General features: G+C 44.3%; 1 protein-coding gene across 1 annotated transcript in view; it reads left to right on the top strand.

Annotated features, from left to right (window-relative positions):
* Window positions 1-822: 822 nt before the first annotated feature.
* Window positions 823-25,614, top strand: part of IGSF11 (immunoglobulin superfamily member 11) — a 105,752-nt gene continuing 80,960 nt past the window's right edge. The window contains exon 1 of the mRNA XM_030456527.1: window positions 823-895. Within this exon, the coding sequence (XP_030312387.1) occupies window positions 823-895 (73 nt within the window). The remainder of the gene's footprint in view (window positions 896-25,614) is intronic.

Raw genomic sequence — 25,614 nt, forward strand, 5'->3', positions numbered from 1 at the left:
TAGGGAGGTGGGGGTCAGTTTCTTCTCCCAAGTGACAAGTGATAGAACGAGGAAATAGCCTCAAATTGTGCCAGGGAGGTTTAGATTGGATATGAGGAAAAATTTCTTCACTGAAAGGGTTGTCAGGCACTGGCTGCCCAGGGAATGGTGGAGTTACTGTCTCTGGAGTTATTTAAAAGACACCCAGGTGTGGTGCTTAGGGACGTGGGTTAGTGGTGAACTTGTCAATGTGAGGTTAATGGTTGGAGTTGATAATCTAAAGGTTTTTTAAAAAAGAAAATTCTTTGATTCTATGCTTATTTTTTTTTTTATCATCCATGCAGCTGTAGGCAGGGGCTAGAAAACAGACACCCCCTCCCCCCCGGCTTGTTGGGGGTGCAGTCTGCAACCTGCGCTGGACCCGCATCGCTCACCCTGCCTTGTCTCGGCAGTGAAGGCAGCGATGGGGGGGGGAGGGGGGCGATACCCCCCAGTTCGTGGGAGGCCCGGAGGGGAGGGTGTGGGGGGGTGGAGGGAAGGCGGATGATACTGGGGCTGTGCCGGTGGGACGGGACGCGCGGTGTTGCCGTGCGGGGGCTGTCAGCCGCATCCCGGCGGGTTGCGGGGGCGGCTGGGGGCCGCCAGGCTGCGCTCTCGGGCCGGCCGCCGCCTCTGCCGCCCTCCCCGGGCGAGCGGGGCTCGGGGCACGGCGGAGCCTCCGCCGCCAGCGGGCGGTCCCGGGACGGCGGCGGTGGTGGCGGCACCGGCAGCGGCGGTACCGGCACCTGCGGGGGGAAAAAGCAGGGCTCGGCGGCCCGCTCTGCGCCCCTCGCCCGGCCCGGCATGACGCGGCGGCGCCCCGGAGGCGGCGGGAGGTGGGTGCCGGTAGCCCTGGCCGCTCTCCTGGCCCTGCGAGGTGAGTGCGGAACGGGGCGGGGAGGTGGGGGGGGAAGCGGGGGCAGTACTCGGGAACACGGCATCGCCGTGGGGTCGGCGCCGGGGATGGGGCGGGCGGTCCCCCGCCCGCCCCATCCCCGGCGCCGACCCCACGGAGATGCCCCGTTCTCTGAGCTGGTGGGGAAGTTTTGGTTGCGGTCCCGCCGGTGATGCTCGGAAATGCGGCGGCGGGTGAGCGCTTTTGCAGGTAGGCTCGGGGAATGAGCGCTTGTTCTGCTCATCTCCTCTTGCTGCACCATCCTCCGTACTACATCTTTTTTCTCCCCTTACGTTGCTGTGAAACTTGCTTTAAACTGGGCTTCACCTTTTGGTCAGTTGTCTGGGCCTTGCCCCTTGGTAAGCTTACCTGGAAAACTCTGGTCTATCCTTCAGGCCTTGAGGCAGCAGGGAACTTTATGCAGAGATGGTGACAGGCTGCTCGGAGCCGTCTGTGTCCCTCAGGGCTCCTTCCCTGGCCTGATACTCCCAGGAGCATAGCGGGCTCCTTCAGGAGGAAGGGTGTGGAGACCCAAACCACTCCATCACCTCCCAGCCCTAGAATCCCTTCTGAAATAAGGTGCATCTCCCGGTCCTCTGTGTGGAGAGGGAAGAAATTGCATGTGACAGGTGCAGCTCACATCACTCAGTGCATTGCTGGAGAGCACCAGGAGGTGCTGCGGGAAGGGCAGCAGAAGAAACTACTGAGTACAGGATGTTCAGGCTCATCTGTTGATCGGGTGGTAATGCCTTCCCTCAAGTAATAGCAAACTTTAGAGCAGGCCTGCTCGGTTGTGTTAGTTACTAAGGTCTGCAAGGTAATTTCCTCAAGATCTGCTCACTTATGCAGAGGTCCACCAAGTAGTTTTGCAGAGGTCCGCTCAGCAGTGAGAGGTGTTGAGTTTCTCCAAGCTAACTGGGCATTGCTGCTGGCCACCTTGGCTACTGGGAAAACTGCTGCAAGTGATGGCTCAGAATGCAGAAGGACAGTAAGAAATCATGGGATCTCCCATGGGAATTCCAAAAATGTCTTAGCATGGTCGGGATGAAGCTTCCTTTCTGTTTGGAACTGGATGGAGCTTGCTGCCTGGGTAGCTGTGCCTGGTTCTTGCTGTCCTGAGAGGTTCAGCAGGCCATTCCAATTGAGGAACAAGTCTTGTGATGGACAAGATGAACTTTTCACAAATGCCCCAGCCCTCAAAGTACCCCTAGTCCCATCCTCAGAAAACATTTGGGAGTCTGAGTCACATACGTTGACTGGTTATTACACCTGCTGATGTCAATATGATGAACTACAAAAAAAATTTATTTGTATTTAATTGAAAAAAATTATCTCAACTCTTTAGCACTTCATGCAATTTGTTTACTTTTTTTTTTTCCCCACTTTGGAAAGTGATTTCAATGACTTTGAGGTTTTCAATGCCACAATTTTTTGACTGCAGATATTTTGAAGGTGCAACTGTGTCTACTGCAGTTCAAGGTATGCAAGGGATGAAGCATTTCTGTTGATGGGACATCCCTGCAAAAACATAATCAAATGCCCCTTTAATTTTAAATCTGGCTACTATTATCTGTTTAGGCAAGAAGATTGACTGAATATTAATACTGTTTGTTGGTCTTGTTTTGCTGAGAGCTCGTGGGGACATTGACAATGGAGATGAGTAGGAACAAAAACACATTATGTGTAGGCACAGTTTCCATAATGTGTTTATCTGCAGTAGAGTAATGCATTTTCTTGAATTTAAAGCTTAAATATTACCTAAACGAACCACCTGTGTGTCAAGTTGTTGGGGTATTTTTTTGTTTTTTTTTTTTAGTTTGTTTTTTTCCTTAGGAAAAGTCTTTAGAATACGACAGTAGGTGAAACTAGCTGTGGTACAGTGTTACTCGTGTGTTGCATAGTGTGGCCATACTTTCAATGATTCTTGGATTTGGAAAGAAAACCCTGATAGCGTATAAAAAACAGACATACACTCATGGAAGCTGTAATAAAATTAAAAATTAAAAGTTTTCTAAACAACAATTGCAGAAGATCAGTAAGTGCGTTTGAGTTGCCAACTCTGGTGTAGGAGGAGTGATTTTTTTTCTTTTTTCTCCTTTTTGAGACTTTAGATTGTTTTAGAAGATAGAGAAGAAAAATGATGTGGTCATATGCAAAGTGATACCTAAATGAAAGGTTTAAAAGTTAAAGAATCAAAAGCTGTAATGCTGTATAATCAAAATAACTACTTAATGCCAAAAAATTGAAAAGTAGTGAGGAAGGTCCCTGGAAGTCATTTTGTCACTCTCCTGCTTTGTGCCTATGATAAAATACAGTCAGGCTTTGTAGTGAAATATCAATCAAGTATTATAGTCCCATTATCTTTCATTGTTTTGCAATCTGTAGAAGAGCAATTGTTAGTTTTAACTGGACTGCTTTCTCTGGCCCTGTAAACACCCATGTTTAATGCTCCTGTGGCAGGGTCAGCGTCTATGTTTTCCCTCTAAAGCATCACAAGTGTAATAATTTTTGTGGAAATAATATTTTTCAGTCGCCCTAGAGAAATTTAAGGAAAACTAGGGGGGAATTCTGTTTGGAGCTTTGAAACCAAGCTTGTAATTGCAAATCAGTCCTGCTACTTAACCAGAAATAGCATACTGCAAATTATCAAATGTGTTAGAAATCGCATTTTAGGTACAGCTAAGCTGCAGATCCAACTTTTTTTTTTTTTTAACTGCATGCTGTTCAGATTCTGTGACATACTATTGCAACAGGTGAGATGTCAGTGCAGCCTCCTGCATCTGGATCTTGCAAGATCAGGGTAGGGTGTGCATGTGTGACTTGACAGTAGTGCATAAATGCAACAGCAGTTCTGCAACTTTTCACTCCACTTTTCCTCAGCTGCAGTTACCTGCCTTCTGGCAGCTTAAGGTTATCACAGCTGAAACTGCTTAAGTTCTGGCCTTGCAGCACCCTTGTACCAGCTCACATATCCGTCACAGTCTGCAATAGGTCCTCAACCCTAGCAAGAGAAAGCTGTGGCAGTCCCTTGCTCTTCCATGCTTATGCCCTTTTTTTTTTTTTTGGAACAGATTGCCATTTGTGTCAAGCTGTGTGATTTTATGATGTGTCAATAAATCATTTGCTCACAACCTGACCTTGGTCCCCAGTGGTAGGCACAGATGCATAAACTACTTCTTGCATCTCTTTTCTGATATGGGCATCCTTCCGTTACTTTGGAAACCAATTCTTTCTCTCTGGTTCTTCAGTATTGTTTAAAACCCAATTTTATTCTGCAAGTTTCCCTTCTCTGAAGGATATCAGAGTGCCCCGTGAACAGCTATATTTAGCTGCTCAGTATTAATATGGATATGCCAAGTATAGTATAAACAACTCATTAAGAAACTTAGAAGTAGTTTTTCATGCTTTCATTGGGAAGATAAGTTTTTATTATTGTACCAGCATACCAGCATTTTTATTATTGTACCATATACAGTGGAGAAAGTGAGGCTAAGAGAGGCTTTGTGACCCAATGAATGTCAGTGGTTGCTGGTAGTCTGGAGTGTCTTGGTTCAAACTGGAACCACAGGAGAATGCTTAAATTTAGGCAGCAAGTTAAGCAATACTGTAATGGTGCTCTTTAGAGATGTTCACTAATAAATTGTGGTGAGTCATCTATATTTAGCAGGATGCTACTATCATTGTGCTTTTTAAGTAAAGTGCTTTTAACACAGTTTGTTTCAAGGAGAAGCGCATGCACTGAAAATCTCTTTGTAGTTTTCTCCTTGTGGAGCATTAATGCTGCCTTCCCTTTTGTAAATGTTCAGAGAGAAATTTAGCTCCTGGTTGTTTAACAGACAGTAGTTTAACAAAGACAGTTCCCTGGTTAATACTGCCTTGTGTTTGCACAGTCATTTACGAACATTAACTGAGTGTCTCCAAACTTACTTTGAGGGCAGTCATTTTGATTTATAGAATGAAATACTGAAGTGTACAGAGATGAAATTATTTGCTTGCAGTCAACTGGGACATCTCCTGAGCCTCTCCTTTACAGAAGTCCCCCTAACAGGGCTTCTAGTCATATGCCACCCCACTTTTCTCTCACAAATATTTCATGACTTATGTACCAGGGAGAAAGCATGATATTAATTATATACAGTGAACTGTTATGGTGGAGGGTTTTTTCCTTATGTTTTCATCTCTCTTGGAGATTTGGAGGTCACCTGTGTCTATTCTGGCTTCTGCCCTCTTTTTTCATTGCTTGAGCTGGGCTGAGGACAAGTGTTCTGTTTTATAAGGATTGTGGAATGTGGTGTCATTCTGAATGAAAATAGAAGTTAAAAGCTTTGATGGTTTTGAAAAGAAGTTTCTATTTTAGGTCAACTAATATTGTGTTTCTTTGCAGAATTGCATTATTATAAGGTTTAAAAAATACCCCAAGCAAAAATATTCTTTATGTGAAAAGTCAAAACTTTCCATCCTGAACAGGCTTGTTAGGTATTTCTCTATTTCTGACAATATTCCCCTGTTTTTCTTTTGAAACAGTTATGATTTTAAACTGGAAGAGGGTAGATTTAGGTTAGGTATTAGGAAGAAATTCTTTAGTGTGAGGGTGGTGAGACACTGGCACAGGTTGCCCAGGGAAGCTGTGGCTGCCCTCTCCTTGGAAGTGTTCAAGGCCAGGTTGGATGGGGCTTTGAGCAACCTGGTCTGGTAGGAGGTGTCCCTGCCCATGGCAAGGGGTCTAGAACTAGCTGGTCTTTAAGGTCCCTTCCAACCCAAACCAGTCTGTGACTCTGTGGTTTTACAAAACATCTCATGCTTGACAAGGCTTGGTTTAGTAGAAGTACATACAGTAAAGCCTTAGTTCTTTTTTTCTTTTTTTTTTTTTTTTTTTTTTTTTTTTTTTCGACAGAGCATTTGAGAACAATGAAAAAAACCAACTGAAAGCATTTGGTGGCATATTGACACATATATGGAAACACCATGTAAACAGACATGGCATTGCTTCTGTCTTTTCCTTATTCATAGTGCTGTAGAATCAGGATGCTTATTTGCACCAAAAGAAGCAGAATATAGCTTCTATATTATATCTATATAAGACAATTTTTTCTTTAAGAAATACAGGCTTGTTAATCTTTATTTCCCCTTCTGGGACAGTCACTGGAGAAGTCAGAACAGGACTAGCACATCAAGCTCAGTCTCTTCTTACTTGCGCAGAGCCACAGCTCTCCTCCTGGCAGCACAGCAGTACTTCTGCATTTGCATATCTGCATGAAGTTAATTTCAAGTGCAATTTAGTATTAGATTGATCAGATCACTTACTTAGGGATTTAAACTTTTGTTTTTTTTTTTTTTTTTCTCACATCCTCCTCAGTCAACTTAGCTCTGACAATGTGAGCTAGATTGCATTTCACAAGCATCAGCAGAAGTGAGCTGATGTCTGAACTCCACTCAGTTACATCTGTGCTTCAGTTTTATTAAAAATGCAGAATACAAGTGTCATTTGGGGGGCTGAGGTTGGGAAGCAGGGGAATGGGCACACAACCTTTATGCTTTTCTCAGAGGCCTGTCTAAGCAGTACTGCATCAGGTCAAACCACTGGATTATACTTCAACACGGGATACCAAAACTCCCACAATGAGAACTTGGTACCATATGTTTTGTAAAGAGTGTCTGATGCCTTTCCAGTGCTATGGGTTGCCCTAGGAGGAGGTCAATGTCTATATTGTTCTGGATTTTGGTCCTGATTTTGGCTAGGAGTTATTTTTCCTCATAGTATGAGGCTTTATTTTGGATTTGTGATGAGAATAATGTTGATAACATGATGTTTTATTTTTGCCAATCAATGCTTACATTGAGCCAAGGACTTCTTCAGTTACTTATCCTTCCCCTTTCCTCTGAGCTGATTCTTTGCAAGAATCTGGGAGGAGATACAGATAGGACAGCTTACCCAAACTGTCCAAAGGGATATTCCATTCCTTAAGGTGTCATTCTTAGCATATAGGCTGGAGGGTGTGATCATGGCTTGAAAACTAGCTGGAAATCAGGCAGTGGGTGGTGACCAGTTGTGCTATTCATCATTTATTTTGTATATTCTATTATTATTATTCTCTTCTTCCTTTTCTTCCCTATTAAGCTGTCTTATATCAAGCCATAGGTTTTTCCCCTCAACTCTCCTCCCCATGCCACTGAGAAGGAGAAGAGTAAGTGTGGTGCTTAGTTGCTAGCTGGGGTTTAACCACAAAAAACTTTAAAGCCTACTCAAGCCAATTTCCTCTTAAATTGAAAGGGTGCCCACACTCCTATGCCATAAAATAAACTAAGACATATGTATTCCTTCTACCATGCAGAGCCCCTGAAATATTCCCATCCCTTTTCCTTTCTTCAAGATGTTTCCTCTGCTTGCAAAGCAACCACGCACAGAACTTTCCCTCTTGCCAGGAGCAGATTTGGGCTGGGTTAACTGAACTCCCTCTTTTAGCCTCTTTTGTTACTTGGAGAGAGCTGATCCCCAGTCCCAGTGGACATGCAAACCAGACTCCTGAATGGTGTGAGCTCTGGGTGGGCTGTCAAGGCTCAAGACTTCTCCTGCCTGGTGGATGAGCTGTGTCTGCCAGGAGCAAGTGGGTTGGTACACCCTCTCTGCATGCCCACTGGGGAGATTACTTCCTAATCTTCTTTAATTAGAAGTTGGCTAATGCCTAGAAGCATGAAGGTGTAATACTGCTAAGTTTTTTGTTTTTTCCTTTTTTCTTTTCTTTTTTTTTTTTTTCTTCTTCTCTATTTTTTTCACTTTACCACTGTAAAGTCAGTGGATGGTCTTAGTATCCTTATAAATGCACAGGCCTCTCTTTTTTTTTTTTTTTTTTTTTTTTTTTTTTTTTTTTTTAGCTCTTGACTATCATAAAATGAACAACCTTTTGTCTTTCTCCTAAAGAAACAATGAAAAAAACACAATGAAACCAAAACAACCCTAATGAAAACCACAGAAGGATCTCCTTCACTTCATACCTGTTTGGTAATTTCTTCTATCTAACTCTTCCGCAGATTAAGTTGTCCCAATTTTAACTGTGCTTGACCACTAAGCATTACTGACTAGTGCATGATGAAACCTTTCTGTATTTTCAATATGCCATCCAGCAGTAACCACAGCAAGTCCAGCTGAGGGTGCACTGTGAATACTCACAGTGGCACTTTAATACTTCCAGCATCCTTTTCAGCCTCCTTCTTTAGACATCCTAACATCTTGCTTTATTTTTGACCACCATTGTATGCTGAACAGATGTTTTCATTGAGCTGTTCACAGTGATACCAAGATATTTTCCTCAAGTGATTACATTTGAATTAGAGCCCCATGGTATACAAATAGTTCGGATTATTCTCTCAAGTTCTTATTACTGTCCATTTGGTACTGTTGAATTTCATCTTGCATTATGCTGCCCACTTGCTGAGCTTTGTCAGATCCCTTGGAAGTCTCCCTCAATCTTCTTTTGTCTCAGCCAGCCCAAATCACTTTGCCAGCTCCCATTCGCTCTTCCAGATATTAAGGAATAGATTAAACCCCCCTAGAGCTGGTATGAAACCAGGGGGTAATCCCTTGTAATCAGGGCCAGAGCAAGGGCAGAGGGGCTTCCCATGCTTCCAATCCTGGGCACTGAGTGATGGGGCAGCAGCTCTGAACCAAGCTTGAATCTGGGTGACAGGAACCCCACCTGGGGGGAGGTAAGGGGCGGATGTGTCCTGCTCCAGGCAAGTAGGGCAGAGGGCTGGAACTGAACTGGAATCCTGCCCAGAACAGTTTAGCAGGCATGCTTGGAAGTGACTGAAAATTAATCACCTAGTCTTGTCCTTTTCCTTCCAAAATTTGAGTGGATTAAAGGGGGCACAAGATCCTCTGTGCTGAGGACAAGCTGGTTACAAACTTGTAGGGGGTTAGGGAATTCATCCAGTTTAACCAATACCTGCTTCAACTTCCAGGTTAGCTTGTACCCTCTCTTAAGGAAAGCATTGCTAACTTCAAGAAACTCCTGACTTTGCAAGAGGCTGAATGCCTTTCCTAGCAGTGCAGCTGCTTGAGAAATGTCATTCTTCTGCTGTTCAGCAGTTTTGGATTTGCCCTTTGAATATACTTAAATCAGTTTGTTTTTTGACTTTTGCAATTTGGCCTCAGTTTTGTTCTCAGCCCTCCTAGCTACCACCTTAGGAAGTCACTGCTAAGATTGAATGACTTCGTGTACTTTTTGTTCGCCCGTACAATGAGCTTTCTTGCTTCTCAGCAGTGTTTTGTTCAGGGGCACTGAATACCCTTCCAGTGACCATGCTGAAGTTGCTTTGGTGAACCAGGCTACAAGAGCATAACAACTTTAATTCCCTTGCTTTTGAAGGTAAAATGTTTTGACCATTTCGGTTGTCTAACATGAAAGAGGTGTGATGCGAAGTTCTGCTGCTTTCCCTCCTACAGGGATGTTAAATTTGATTATGTAGCAGACACTGTTACTTTGTGACTCAGGTTGCGCTTTGCATCACTTGCAGTGTTTCAGCTTCTGAGTGCCCTGGGACTGCCTGTTCCAAGCCCTACCTACGCTCTCTAAGACACTGCAGAATTGTAACCCTCTGTGACACTTAGCTAATTCCTGCCCATGTTGCTGAAGTCATCATTTTTTTGCTGTTTTCTTTGACTTTGTTGTTCCTCTCCTTTCCTTGAGTGCTGTTCAGTAGCTATTCCTTTCCTGACAGGGAGGCCACTGGTGAGTCAGGAGTGCTGTAGTGAGATTCAGCTTACAATTAACTTTTCTCCCTCTTCAGCCTTGGCTGTCTCGATAGGATCTGTGCAGTACTCATCTTGCAGCTTGATGTCTCAGCCCTTTTGCCCACACTGGGTTTCCAAGGCAGGGCATTACTCTGTGGTGAACTCTGCAGATGTGGGACAAGAGACTGAGACATGTTGGGTGTTTTTTTTAATGTGGCTATTTCTTCCCTTTCCTACCTGGTGTAAAGTCGTTGTAACACTATGCTTGCTGGGAGCAGTTCTGCAAGCTTTAGCATCAAACCCTAAGTGTTCTTGGGAGCCTTTTGCTCCAGCTTCACACCCAGTTGCATCAACCTGTGTTCCCATGCAGCCTTGTCAGCATCAGCTGCACTCTGAAATGTTTGGTTTTGAAGTGGTATCTCAAAAAATACAGTCCTGCGTTTTGGTTGAAAGGTCTCTGGGTGCTAGAGCAGGGGATGTCTCCCCAACTCCTGTGTGCATCTCTCATTCTGCTGCCTCTTACTGCCTCTGCTAGTAAGGGGGGACCTGAAGAGTGCCCTATGATGCCAGGGGAAGGAGAGAGATGGGTGACAGACCCTGTTTTTTTAGTGAAGCCCTGAGAGGGAAGGTGCCAGAGAGCTTCTGCAAGGTGCTGCTGGGTTTGTGTGGCTGCTGGGCTGCTCCATATCTGAGTATGTGCTTGAACTCTGCTGTCGGATGGGGCTCGATGTCTGAATGCCTCGGTGAGTTGTGGAGCTGCTAGGCTGCAAGCCTGCTTGGCTTTCTGGCTGTGTGTTGGGAGCTGGTAGCTTAGAGAGGTTGAGAGGACCTTGGCTACTTGGCAGAGGGACAGAATAGCCTCAGTCTGTCTGCAGAACCATCATGTCCTTGGCTTGTCAAGGGCAGCCCTTCCTTTTGCCCCTGAAACAGCTGGTGTGCCCTGGGCCCCTATTATGGGACTCATCCGCAATCAGCACCTCCCTCTCCTGCACTGAAAATGCCTCGGACACAGAGTGTAGGATTGTGTTTCTCAGCTGCATGGAGTTGCAGCAAGGCTGTTTTCCTTGCTGAATGCTCAATTCTTCAGTAGCTTTTTTGTGTAGCCTCATCTGGCTTTACTGCTCTCTCCCCTGTTCCAAGTGGCTGCCTTTTTGTTTTTCTTTTTTCTTTTAAGATTGCATTTTTGCTGCCACATTGACAGCAGTTGTCTGTTTACCCACAGAACAGGTACAAAGCAGACAAGCTTCCCCCACCCACCCTGCTACCCATCCCCCCACACACCCACCCTTTCCTTCACCCTCCCTGGGAGCTCCAGCCCTGAGCCAGGAGGCTGGAAGGGACCGATGCAGGTAAAGAGGAGAGGGAGGGGGGGCGAGGCTGGGGGGGCTGAGACATCCCACCACCACAAGATTGTGTTGCATCCTAATTGCAAATCGCCCTTCCGGCGTCAGCAATTTGAGGGAATAATTGACAGGAGGTGCCGGCGAGGTGCTGAGTCAGAGCGAGGTGTGCTTGCCAAGTCACTGCAGCAGAAGGAGCCCGCTCGCCTTGCGTGGAGGAAAGCCAAGGGACGGTGGGTTTCCTTTGCTGCCTTTTGGGCCTCTTTCTTCCCTTTTTCTGAGGCTTCAATTCAGCAGCAGTGATGCTATGCATGTAAGGGAGAAACCTGGGAGAGGAGGAGGGGGAGGCATGGGGTGAGGTGGAGCTCTCTTTTTTTTTTTTTTTTTTTTTTTATTTGGCTGTGAGACCTAGGGATTTAGAGATGTGGTCTCTGTTCCCACCTGCTGCCAGTGGGCCACTCTGCTGCTATTTCCATACTCTGAGCAAAGAGAAGGGGTAGAAAACATATGTTAGGGGGACGGATGGCCTTAGAGACAGACTGTCCCCTGGTCAAGGAAAAAAGGTGCATGTGCCACCCTCAGCTGAGGCAAGGGGGGATAGCTTAGCAAGCCAGAAAAAGCTGCAAAATAAAATGACTGAAAAGATGTTTTGTCTTGTCCTTCCTGAGAGTTGCTTCTGCTGCAGTGTCCTACCATTTGTTTATGGGTTTGAAATGAGTTGTTTAACATACAGGAAGATGAATGCTTGTCCTATATACATCTGGCACCTGATAGACCTTCAGGTCAGGCTCGTGAGAGCTTTGCCATTTACCCCGACCTTGAGTGTGGCTATCATCAGTGTTTATACCACCACAGCTGAATTTGTCCCGGAGATCTGGATCCTTCTCTTCCTTGCTCCAGGGTGACTTCAGACATCTTTGTCTTTCTCCTCCTTCTGTAGCACAGAGAAGGTTGGTAATTTTTCACAGTTTTTGAAACCTGTATTTGTGATGTATGATGCCTTTATAAGAAGGGTATAATGTTTACTTTCGGTAATCACTTCATAGAAGGGAATGAGGAACATGAAGGAGGCCCAAGTATTTTTCAGAACCTTTCATATATATGCTGTGCTCCACTGACATTTTTAGATTTGATGTTCATATGATCTTTCCACTGACTAAGGTAACAGACGTGTTATCCAGATCATCTTACTGGATTCCTCAGTGGAATAACTGAGGCCCAGAGATGGGAAGTACCTTGCCTATGGTCATGCAGGATTCTCATGGCCAACCTGGGGTTGGAGCCTGCATCTCCTGACTGCAGGTTCCATGTCTTCTCCACAGGAGCGTGCTGCCTACCTGCTGATGTAGTCAGTGGCCTGCTGAATGCTTTCCCTCCCAAGTTTTCATGGCAGTGGTTCCTGTATGGTCTTTATGGAAAGCATGTGGTGACTAAATTGAATGCTGTTTTGTTATCCTTGCCTTGGCCACCTCCACAATGAAAGTCATTCATGGGACACCTGGAGGTGTGGCCTAGGGGGGACTAGGGATGGGAATGTCCATCCCTGGCATCTGTCCTCCTTGCCCCCAGCTTGCTGCCTCTTCCCATACTGGGTGCCGCCTGTGATGCTCGTGGCAATTTTAAACCATCTGTGGCTTCAGGATGTTTTAGAGCAAGCTTTGACCCCTCTGGGTTCTGCTGTGAGGTTAGTTAGGGATAGCTTAGTGCTCAAACTTGGCTTGAGAGGCTCAGGACAGTCTTCTGAATGAACGGCCTGCCGTTATTTTGTGTTCCTGTGTGAGTTTTGCCATGGGTTGCAGACATGTGCTGGAGTGGATCAGGTGCTCCTGCATTTTGAAGGATTGTCTTCATTAGTAAGGGGAATTTTAGTGCTCATCTGTCCAGAAGCAGCTCTTCTTATCCACTTTCTACCCATGCTGTGGCTTCACTCTGGAAATTGAAAAAATAGTGTTGTCTGTCAGAACTGGGATATTATAGAGTACCTGTAGGAATTAAGAACTCAGTTCCTTCAGGTTCCTTTTAAAAATCCTATCTGAAGTGAATATATTTTGAAAATAAACCAGGAGAGGAAGTAGTACTGTTAGCAGTGCCTTATCTATTCTCCCTGTGTTGATATAGCAACTGCCATAGATACAGCTTATTCAGCTTTTAAGATTTGTGGGTCAGGAGCTGGGACTGGAACCTTCAAGAAGTCTCGGATGTGAGTGGACCCTATGCCCTTGCCTCCTCCTGCTCTGTGCTGAGGGTGTTTTAAAGCTCTCATAAGTACTGTGGAAATGCCAGTGTGTAATAATGCTGTATGTGCAGAGGCTTGATAAATGCACCCAACACTCACTGGGCCAAGGACTGAGTTTGCTGTGAGTCAGTCCAGGGTGATGAAGTTCTGAAAATCATCAATACGGTGATAGGCGCTTTATATATATATATATATATATATATTTATTTATATATATATTTATATATAGAAAACAAATTTTGCATTTATTCCAAAAGAGTAAAAATGCATATGGATGATGGGGTGTAGCATTTAATTGCACCCCATTGCTGACAGCAGGGACAGCAAACATTCACTCTGGAGATGACTGGGAGATTATTTGGACGACTGCAACAACTTTTTTTCACTCTCTTTCCTCCATAACCAAATAACTACAGTTTGTATTAGTTTTCCACAAGCAGAGAAATCCGGAGACAATTGTTGTCATTTTAATTAAAAGTACACAATATTGTACACAAAAATACACATAAAATTAAAACAACTCCTGATAGATCAAAGAAGCAGTGGACTATTGCTGTCAGTCAGAACGAGTCTGGACACAAACAATCAAAAATCTCTTTTCGTCCTTGGTTATGACTGAGAACGTTCACTGGTATTTTGTTCTTATGGCTAAAAATAATTATACACTGTATTTTGAGTTTCTTTCTGGAATTTCTTCCTCTGGCCATGTAACCCACATAGTCCTCACACACCTGGCAACATGTTTGGCAGCTGCAGAAGGTGAGAAGTGACTCAGATGGGGCTACTGCTGACCTGACCCTGTGATTCAGTGCAGAGCCAGTGGGTCCCGGAGGGCCCCTCCTGTCCCCTGCTTGCCACCTGCTCCTGGCTTGCCCTCAACCCTTGGCTCTCTGGCACATGTCTCCTGCATCTCTTCACCTTTATAAAAACATTCACTACGTGGCTTAATGGGAGCAAAAAAATGCCATGTTCTTGCTGTGAATTTATGTGAAATGGACCCAGATTGTGGAAATCTCATTAAATTAGCCAGCTGTGCAAGATTTCCATTCATTTTGGTTTTGCTCAGAGAACAGCTTGGAGTCTTCTCAGCTCCGAGGAGTTACTCATCCTTAGAGATCAAAATCAAATCACAGTCTAAAATCAGACCAGGTTTCCTTAGCTCAGCTTTTGAAACAAAAATGTATTGCACTCGAAGTGCATTAAAGACAAAAGGGCTGCCTTAATTCAATAATAGAACTGGACGGTCAAAATATAGCAGCACTGGGAAATGCATAAGTTAATGATTCCTTGTTATGTATCCTGTATGTTTTATGGTATGAGTTTTATAGTCTAAGTGGTAGTAAGATTAGAGGTAGGTGAATAATTTATAGCAAATAATTTATTTAATGAATTCCTCTTCCATTTCTATTTGCAAATTGTTTATGAACATCCTGTGGTTTCTTTGCATTTTACTTATTTAAAATTACTTACCGAATAGTGTCTACAAATAATATTTGACAGACCGCAAGCTTTTGAGCATGGTTTTTTTCTGTTTCCTTTTTTGGGGAGCTGTATTTTAGCTCCAGGTTTGGTTCCTTGGCACAGATACAGAGCAAAAGTTCACACCGTAGTATTTCACCATCCTGACAGCTTAAAGCAATTGTTAAAATTAAGCTGTTTCTGAAAGGTACCAAGAATTAGCTGTTACTTTTAAATAATTATTCAGATTATTTATGTGAATAAGTAGGTTCATTTTTCACTTTTGCCAGTGTGTGCTAAAATTGCTTGAAGTGTTTTACTTCCTCATACATTCACTTCACCAAATTAGAATAGTCACAGAAATGAACAGAAAGATGCAAGGTCCACAGTCAGCAGGGTGCTGTGCATATGCTTGACTTCAGGCATAATCTTGAGTAGATGCAGAAGTGGTAGAGTGGCAAATTATGAACTCCAACATATGTTAAAGTGTTTTGCTGAATTTGGGCCCAAAATATAGAACAAAGCAAATTTATTCTTCATGAAAGAGAGAATTTTGTCTCCTCATCTGTAGTTAAGGGGTAGTGCATCTTTCATATGGTGGGGGAAAGGCAATGATATAAATATCGCACTAGTTTGCAGCATTTCTGATTTCATCAAATACAAGATAGTTCATCTAAAATTTCTCACACGTCATTCTGTGCTTTTTCCCTTTAAATACTGGGAGGAATAACATGAAGAACTAAAAAAATAAAACCCACATTCAAACCATTAATTTTTCTTCTATTTATTTATATCTGCATCCTTCAAGATTTTTCAGATTTCAGAATATTTTCCATGTGCTTGTTATCTTGCCAAACAAAGGTTAATTTTGGAAATATTAAGTAACAGTGGACAAAAATGATCTGCACAGAAAGGGGAATTTCCTCTGGGTCTGTGAAGAATAGCTATGAGATACATTAGCATCTAAAAGAGCTGTCTAACAGCATAGATTGGGAAAGGTCTAAATTTTTCTGTGCATCTTTTGGAGGCTACACATTGTAGAAAACATCCTCTGAAGTTACGTGATGTACCCTTCAGTTCTGTAATGCAGGTGATGTTTTGTTGACCAGCTTGAAAACACAGTTAAATAATTGGTTTTGTGGGTTTGTGAGCCAGTGAGATCTCATCTACTTCTCATTTGTGTCTTAAGGGTGACCTGTGTGGAGCCTCTTAAGTTTAATAGAGGGTTGTGTGTGTCCTGTTTTTTTTTTCTCATAGTGGTCAATAACTCATCTGTACCTACCCACCTAATTTCATGAACCTTATGTAAAGTAACATTTTTATGGACTTCTCTGTCAGAGGAGGGATGAGTTCAGAGGCCTCATGTCCCAAGGAAACTAACATTTGTGGGCCACAATGCATGTAGGGATCTGGAGTGGGGTAGCTAGGAGAAGACCCTAGGCAACTGAGACCAGTATGGTCTTGGAAGAGAAAGTGGATCATCTCTGGACAGTGGATGATGTGTGGGAGGCAGCTGCAGGAGTAGGTAGTAACTTTTGGGTGAGGAAGAATGACTGCTCCTGCTGACTTGCAAGAGCAGAAATTACCTTTTTTGGGGCAGAGACTTAAAGGAGTAAGATGTTGGTTCTTATGCCACAGTCATCAGAAATGCATCCAAGCCATGCTCTGTACCAAAACTCAGACCAGATGTATCACAAGGGCAAGCCTGAAAAATGTGGTCATCAGTGTCCATCAGCTCCTGGTATGCGAGTTACACAAGGTACATGAGGGGAAGCCTTTTTTCCAAAGGGATGGTTTTTGAACTCTGGACACATTTATTGCCCCTTAGGTGATGGTCTAGATGCTGGTCTTGCACACATGGAAATCATCAGGGCAATATCATCTCTGTGTGGTTAGGAGGGTATGGGAAGCAGAAGAAAGGAACACCAGGTATAGACTAGCATTGTGTGTTGCAGGGAGGACTGGGAATGATGGTTTCCCTATCTATATTCCTATTTTATCAATCTGTGCCCCTCGCCCATCTGTTCTCATCCGTGTTGTATGATTCGAGATCTAGGTCTGGAGAGGACCTTGCAAGGGAAAGCTGGCAGTGAGATTTTGAATTTTGCACTGGGAGTATTCTCTCCTCTTTGTAGGGCTTTGGGAACATTAATAGCATAAAATTTATCCAGGTTTACTGCTCATCCCTGGCACCTTTAATGACCCCAGCGATGAACATTGTGAAATTAAAATGCAATCACCTACAACAAACAAAATAAACAGCAAATGGTCCCAACTCTCTGCCACATGTCCTTACACACTGCAGTAGTGCCTTTAGCAGCAAAATAAGTCGGACTGCACAAGATTTACAGGGGCAACAATGCTATATCCTGCAAGGGCTGTGGGCACTCATATCTATGACAGGAACAGCATCAAAAGACTACCTGAAGCAGCTGTATCCTTGTTATTTTTGGGACCAGAACCTGGGCAGTGCAGGAAGGTGGAAGATCAGAGGCCACTTCTGAATTTAGCTTGGGCTCACTTTCATATAGCCTTGGGAGGAAAATGGCAGAACAGGTTAGTTTGAATAGAAGTGTTGCTATGTCTCCATCCAGTGGCTAGTGCCACTGATGATGAGCTGGCATCCCACAGAAATTCAGGTTTATAGGGTGAGATCTCCAAAAAGCGGAGGATGTGGCAGAGGGAAGGGGCTGGCTTCCTAAAACTGACTTTTATAGAGGTCTACAATGAGTCTCGTGTTCTGTGATTCTGTGTTGTTTCCCATTTCATGTCATAAACATAGATTGTTGTTGGGGTTTTTTGTGTTTTATTGTTTGTTTTTAATATTACTGTTTTACACTCTCTTGGGAAAGATCCCAGTGGTGCCAACTGGTTCTGCAGTGACTCCTATGGGATAGTGCACAGTTTCAGACCTAGATGGCTGTGGCCATACGTCAGTCTCTTTGTGTGTCACAGTCAGCCAGGACAAGTTGAAACAGGCAAAATAAAAGAAAATAGTCAAATTTCCTCATCCATAGCAGCTGGAGTGAACGTGAAACAGATGGGCTCTTCCACCCCGATTATCCTAGCCTCCTAAATATAGAAATATGGGCTTTTTTTCTTTTCTTTTCTTTTTTTTTTTTCCTTTTTTTTTTCTTTTTTTCTCATAAATTTAAATTACCCAAGGGGGTGGTGTGAACTCACGCTAGGGCAGTGCTAACGAGTGCAAATAGAAGTCATCTGCTGACAGAGTCAGATCACAGCTTCTGCTCATGACTCTTCCCCCCCATCCCTGTCCATGTGTTTTCAGTTGGAAGTGTGGGGACTGATAGGGGCTGAAGCTGTCCCCTCTGTGGGGCAGAGGAATGTGTATGTGTGCAGGGGCAGGCTTTTATTTCAGGTCTTGTCTCTGGTTATACAGATGCAGGGATTAAAAAACCACCGAATAAAATGGGTTAGAACTGCACATCCTCACCTCCCCTGCAGTTGGTTTGGTAAGTAGAAGGGGCAGCTGTACTTGAAGTCACTGGAGGAATTTGTAGCTGTTTTGGTGTGGAGCGATAGGTGTGGAGTCTGCTTTTGTCCTGCTCCCACTCATGTTTTTATGCAGCATGCACAGAGACTGAAAGACTGACTGCTGGCTGTGGGCTGGCTGTGCCTGAACACCCTGATCTTTTTTGTCCTGCAGTGATTTACAGCAGTAAAGAAGCAGCAAGGCAGCATTTTGTAGGATTTTTTGAGTTCTTTTTCTGTGCTGAGGACTTGGGTAGGGCAACTCTACTAGGCGTTTTTTTTCCCAGTGGGTAAAAGACCACCTTGCTAGTGCTGTGTTTATCCACCTCCCAGATTACTTTTATTCTGTTCTTTCTTGTCCTGGGACTGAATGGCATACCTGTTCTTAGGTTTTTGTTTCCTGACAGAAGGCAGGGAGAGGCTGGAGCAAGTGCTGCCTGAAGAATGTGGTAGAGGAGTATGGAATGAGTGTGAGATGTGTCTCACCCCCTGGTTATTTGCACCATGGTGGGTGCACACACCTGAGCTTTGCTCTCCCAGCCTCTAGTAAGGAAGTGACAGAGGCTTCTTCCTGAAGATGCTGTCCGGGAAAAACTTTGTCAGTGCTGTATTATTAATACTGCTGTAACCATGACCAAAGATATAAAATGAGGATGAAGGTCTGCAGCAAAACTACCCTGACTTGGGGCCCAGCCAAGCAGAACTGCAATGTTTTTCCCTTGTCATTATGTACAAGGGTGTGTTGTGCTCTGTCGATGTATCTACACTAGCATCAGTACAGATATACAAACAGACTATAAATAAGACTTCAGAGACACTGTGAAGAGGTTTTTTATCTTATGGGCTGCTCTCCATGTCAGGGTAGTGCATGGTTTATTAAAGCTCCCAAGGCTCATTTTGCTTGTGTGCTCATGCTCTCCTAAATAGTTGCAACCTTAATCCCAGGTGCCAGAGTGCTGTACAAATTGTTGCCTTCTATAGGATGGGCATCTTCCTTGGAGGTCTCCTACATGCAAGAGGGGTTGACAACCATTGTGGGAAGCTGGCTGGGGAAGGTGTGGACTTTGCACTATAAAAGACGGCCTCTAAGAATAGGTCCCCCTGCCAGAATCACAGAGTTGTAGGAAATCCTGCCTTGGGGCAGAAAGATGAAGCTGGTGATTCCCCTTAGGGCTGCTGTGCATGGAGTTTTACCCCCTGTTTTGTTTCAGGGTAGCATGCTGCTCTTATTACACTGAGTTCATACAGAGTAAAACCCAGACCATGAAGCACCCAGGTGCAATAGATACTGGGTAGTACAGTGAAAGCAAATGCATCTAGAAACAGGGTGTGTTTGGAGTGGTGGGGTTCTTTCCACAGATAGTGACCCCTACTGGGGCCATGAACCTGTTGTCCCTTTGTTCCCAACCGCCTGGGTCAGAGGGAGGCTTTGCAGTCTGGCTGCAGCACCAGACCTGAGCTATCTTGCTCAGTACTCAGGATAAATTCTTCCAGGTACTGTGTATTAGGGATCACAGTGGAGAGGCACCTAATTGGCTTTGCAGGAGGGGAGCTCTGGCACGGTTTCTTTGCTCTGATTCACCAGTGGTTGTATCAGACCTGGCTGGCACAGTGCAAGGTCACTCGAGCATCTCTGTGCTGTGCACTTGAGTACTCCTGACCAGCAACAGCAGCTCAGGGGCCCAGCCACATCCCTGCTGGCTCCACATGCTGCCTGCTTGGCAGAGCTGCCTCTCTCAGGCTTCCAGCCACCGTGCACTTGATCTGTCTCTCCCAGGAGCTTCCCCGTGTTCCTGCTGTGCACAGCCAGGGCTCCCTGGCCAACCGGACCTGCTGTAACCCTGATAGGAGCCACTGCTGTATTTCTGCACCAACAGCAACCTGCTTAGATCTTCTCTAGAGACAGTAACAGTATTTTTAGGGTTTAAGAATAAAAACACTGCAGCTAAGGAGGTTGGCTGTGCTGCTTGGGTTTAAGAGCTCCTGGTATTTTCAGTTGTACTTTTCTTGCCTCAGTTTCACTCTCAGTAAATGGTTACATCTGTTGTCCACTGAATAACTGTGATGGTCATTACTGTTATCCAGGCTTTGCTTTGAAACGCTTAATTTTCATGAAATGATGGGCTGAAAATTTCCCATCCTCGAATTTTAGCTCAGACTGACTTAGTGTGGAAAATTTTAGCTTCCTCTGTCATATTTTTTGAGAATAAGATCAAGGGGAAAAATGGTTTCCTGCTTGTTTGAAAAGGAAAAGGTTTTCTTTTGGATGTGACCTTTCCACTGTGTTCTACAGCCAGACCTTGAAACACAGCAGAAGGGTGGGTCTGTGTGACCCAGTCTTGGTTTTAATCACTTTTCAGATAATCTATCTGAATTTGGCTAGGTAAATATTCTTTGAAAAATCAAATATGATAGCCCATGTGCTGAAGAGAGGCACTGTAGAATTTAGTGAGGAAAAAGCCTCCAACATTTCATCCTCCTGCACCTTCCATGTGTGATGGTCTGGTGCCTTGTGCTTCCCCCAACATCCAGACCATGCTGATTCAGGTACAGGTAGGTATAGGGACAAGCCCAGACCACCCTCAGATGTCATGAGCTGAGCTAGGGCCTGGCTTTTAGCAGCAGAAGTGGAGTGCAGGTCCATTATCTCCCTTACCTGCTCAGGGGACTTCCTTTGTCGTGGTTGGACGTGATGAAGGAGCAAGACATCCTGCTCATGTTGAAAGAGGGACGTGGTCAGGGAGGTGACCAAGGCAGAGGGTGCCTGGAGAAAAAGGAGCCTGGTGAGAGTGGGAAAGGGGGAAGAAGGTAGGAACTGGAGTCAAATGTGACTGAGTGGCAAGTAGGACTTACTGGGGTGCCCCTCAATCTTTCTCTGCTTTAGACTGAGCAGTCCTAGCTCTCTTGGCCTCTCGTGGGAGACAACAGTTCCACAGTGGGGCTATGCTTTGTGAGGGATACTATAGCCTGCTAAGATTCAGAGGAGAGGGACAGGTTGAGTCTGGGAAGACTATCATACCATCCCAGAGGATATAAAAAGATAGAAGAATTTGCTTGTGAATGGGGTAGGATGTTATACAGATGACCACCCTAAAAAAAAATCCTCAGGGATTCTGTCTTCTGGATGGGACTTGAACATATACCGCAAATAAAAGCTACAGTCACACACTTATTGTATTAAATATTCTGGAGGCTGAAAGAAACAAGAACAAAGAAAGTATGTGATCTTTACATTTATTTATTTTGCATATAGTCAGCTGTGTTTTAGCAATGCCAATGGAAATCCTGTCTGGTGCTGTTGTTTTTCTGGCAGCATCTGGGCTGAATCCTTAAGATGTGTTGATACATGAGTGATTTGAGTTTGCTTATAAACTGCCTTAGTGAAGGCTTGTAATCACACAAAAGAGGTTAAAAAAGAGATGAATTAACTTAAGAAGGTAGTAAATAATAATTATTACTAAAATAACTTTAAACAGCAATGAATTAAAAAAAAAGGGTGTAAAGCTCTGCAAAGTAGATTGCACCTTTCATCCTTTCCCTGCAGGTATATTATGTTCCTGAAAATTCTTGTCACTTCTGTGCTGAGAACTTAGTGATGTGGTGATCATTCACTGCCTGCTTTGGGTTTGCTGCTGTCCTGTACCACAGAAGTGTTTTGGTACAGGCACCATCCAGCAAAACATACTATGGGACTTCTGCATTACAAGTATTTAATCATCATTGCTGGCAGGATAGGCAGAGTTGTTTTTTTTTTTTTTTTTTTTCCTTAAGGAAGAAAATATTGAGGGAAAAAAAGGAGATTTGACTCTAGCGTAAAATAAATGGCTTCAAGTAATGCTTGAAAATGGGGGGCTGGTGGATGTGAAAGAGACACTGAATTTCCCCAAGAACTGAGTGTAGTGGGCAGCATGTGTTTGTTACCCAAATGGGGAATCACAGTTGGGCTTTATGGCAGCAAGGTCTGCCAAAAGCAGTGGGTGAGCTCACGTATGCCATGTTACCTGCACTTCAAGTATCCTCCAGTGTCACAGGAAGAAGAACCACCAAGGGAGATGGAGTTGTTGTTTTCCTGAGAAGTGGTCAAAAGACATTCTTTAAATACAAGTGCTCTTTCCTGCTTTTGTTTTTATTTTAAAAAGTGGGAGTTGAGGACAAAATGGTCTCTTGGCTGGATATGATGTGTGTTTTGTGGGGGCTCTCTAAGCCAGCCTTTGCAAAGGTGGGTGGTAGGACTCCTGCCAGTTTGATTAGGCCAAATACACTATGTTTGGGTGCCTAAAGCTGGACACCCACATTTGTAGTGATGCACATTGGGATCAGTGACCTGTTCTTTGAAGTAACAGTTGCTTTCCTGGGAGGCTGAACAAAGCTTCTGTGTTTAATCCCAAAGCAAGTGTTGAAGATGTTCGGTCATGCTGAAAATGAAATTGGGAGCACCTAGAGAAGGGGGCCTTTCCTAGATTTCAAAACTATGAAAATGTTGGTCTAATGTCCATGGAAATGGCTCCCACTCCCTGAACTTAGTCCTCTGACCTACACTAATTTATCAGCCTTTTGCACAGAAGACAGCATTCAGAAGCAAGATAGATGGTGGTGTGTTTCAGGGTCTGGGCAGAGACCAATTTGTACAGCACAAGGGATTGAACAAGATAGAGACCAAAATTCCTGGAGCATCTTCCTCCTGCCTCGTGTGATGCCTGGGGCTCCTGGAAATGAGAGGGGCAGCTTATCAAATGAGCTGATAATGAGATATTAATAAGATAATTTCTGTCATGATGTTCCCCCTCCCTCCTCATTCCCACTTCTCCATCATAGAGAAAAGGTGTGAAGGCTGGTGACATGTATGTTAAGATCAACATGCCTTCTCAGCTCCAATGAGCTTCCTGATGCTGAGTGCAGTTTGTAAATAGTCTCTGTCAAATGAGGAAGCTGTGGGGTTTCACTGTCTTCATCTGCCCTGTTGCTCCTAAGTCATTGTACAAGCAGGTTTAGCTGCATGAGTGTTTGAGAGATGGCTGTTCACTGCATTGGTATTCCTGGGACCAAACATGAAAATTTTCTGTTTAGCTTTCCCAGTCTGTTGCTCACAGATTGTGTCAAGGCCTTTGTGATCAAGCTTAACAGTCACACAAAGTGCTGATACAAGCAGGCTCTCTTTCAGATTGAAAGTTGCTTGGGTTTTGTTTCTTTTTTTTTTCTTTTTTTTTTTTTTTTTTTTTTAAATCATTCACCAAGTCATCATTCTGAATCAAGAGTCATTAAATTTCAGTGCTATTGTGAACTGAGAATAAATAATTTTTTTACCCATAGGTTGTGAAGGCATCACAGATAGTAAGAGGGTTAAAATGGGCACAAGGCATTACCTGGAGATTAACTGAATCACTTTCTCCTACATAAATCAGTGACAACAAGAGAGCACCCTCCCCTTTTCTGGTCTTCAGGTGTTCTAGCTGCATGTGAGGCTATTGAAAGTATGAGGGGAACTGGTGCTGTAAAGAACCCACAGATAGTGGCCCTTAATTCCTAGGGGTGATACGAATCTGGAGAGAGGTTTCCTTGCTCTGCAGAACACATTACTCTTTCCCAATATGGAAGTGTAGCTTTTTAATCAAAGCAATTTCCTTCCCACCTCAGTGAGCCTTAGAAAGATGTATTTCTCTCATGTCTGTCCATGACACTTTGTGCTTTATCTTAATTGTTTAGAGAAAGGCTTTTACTTTCCTACTGGGGGACTTTGGAGATTGCTAGGTTTCTGGGTGAATGAAACCTTCTCTGTGCTTTTTCATAGTTTTATTTCCAAATATGTTCCTGTCATCTATGAAATAGTTAAGAAACAGAGTAAATGAGAAACTTTGGGAGCAATTACTTTATAAAGCGAAGTGTGAATGTGGGCAGGAGGCACACTCTTTTCATGTGTTCCTTTGATTCTTGTTTTCTATTTTTCAAATATCCTTCTGTGGATGACGTGGGGTTCCTGGCAAGCCCAATTAAAGGCCAGAGTTCAGTGTATCATCTCCCTTTTTCCTTGTGGCCTGCGGTCATGTCCTGTAATAATTGAACTTTGGAGTAAGTCCGAGCTAATTACTCTGAAACTACCTCTGTGTTATCAAATTACCAGCACTGAAGACAAAATCCCCACGACTTTTTGGTTTTGCTCCTGCCTAAGAGAGGAATGTGCAAACTAAATACCATTTTTAGGTTCCATCTTTTTCCAGTGTCACGCATAGAGAAACTGTGTGTGGGAAAGGATGCCACTGAAATTGTTTCCCTGTCTGGTCAAGACTGGTCCAGGATGGAGACTGGGATGATGACAGAGACATGGGATTTGGTTGCTGGACTATATAAGGCAGCCACTGTCTCCCAGGCGGTTGTTGGGTGAGTACCTAGAATTAATTTAGGCTGATAGCACCACAGGGTAGCACAAGCACAGCTGTGAAATTAGAGCCACAGGTCGGCTTGTAGAATTTCCTGTGATTGAAGTAATAATGTCTCCTCTTAATTAATTTAATTCAAGTTTAATTTATTGAGGGTTTGCCTTGATTTGTTCCATTGCTGAATTGCTCACTCAGAGGGCTTGTGTGAAGAGCCACTGTGTTTTCTTGTAGCCTGGGAAGGCGTGTTAGAATGTAATGATCCAGCACAAGTTACTGATAATACCACCTGCATCCTCTCACCTTGTTCCACGCCCACACCAGAAAAAAAAAAACAACAACCAACCAAAGAAAGATGAGAAAGAAGGGGTGGATTCACAGGTTCTGGTGTTTGAAGAAGAGAGAGAAATTCCTTAGGATCTCTATTTCTGTACAGGGTTATTGGCATGTCTTTTCACCAGACCTGCTACAAGTCCATGGGCAGTAGGCATTACTCCTTGGGGCTTGTAATTTCTCTCTGTGTAATGTGGGTTGCTTGCATTTGAGATGTGCTTGTGGGATGCCCGGCATGTTAGATGCCCGGCCTTGCTGAATTTACTTCTCACAATGTAAGCCAAGCCATGACACCCAGTGAGACCCTCACTCATGAGAGAGTGGCAGAATTCCCTTTATTTCCCCCAAAGGAGTTTTGTTCTCTCCTCCTCTAGCGTCCGGTTGTGCAGGAATGTATCTCCCCCTCCTCTATCCCCTTCCCCCATCCAAAGTCTCCCAGCTCCCTTGTTCAGGAGGAGCCTGCCATCTTCCTCCTCCTCCTCCTCCTGGCTGAGTGCAAAGCCCTGATTTCCATTTCAATAGAAGGCTTTCTGCAGAGGCTTCCCCACCACCCAGGAGGGCAAACAACGAGGCCACTGTTCATGGACGGGATGTTCAGCCAGCCCTGACGTCCCCTCTGTCCTCAATGGGGCTTTTCAAGCCCTTTGCTGCACCCGGGGCGCCGGGTTGGTGGGGGGCAGGCTGCTGGCCCCGGGCAACATGCCACTCATTTTAAGCAGCCCCAGCCTGTCCCCACTTAG

This window comes from Calypte anna, chromosome 1 (genome assembly GCF_003957555.1).
Source record: "Calypte anna isolate BGI_N300 chromosome 1, bCalAnn1_v1.p, whole genome shotgun sequence".
Lineage (NCBI taxonomy): Eukaryota > Metazoa > Chordata > Aves > Apodiformes > Trochilidae > Calypte > Calypte anna.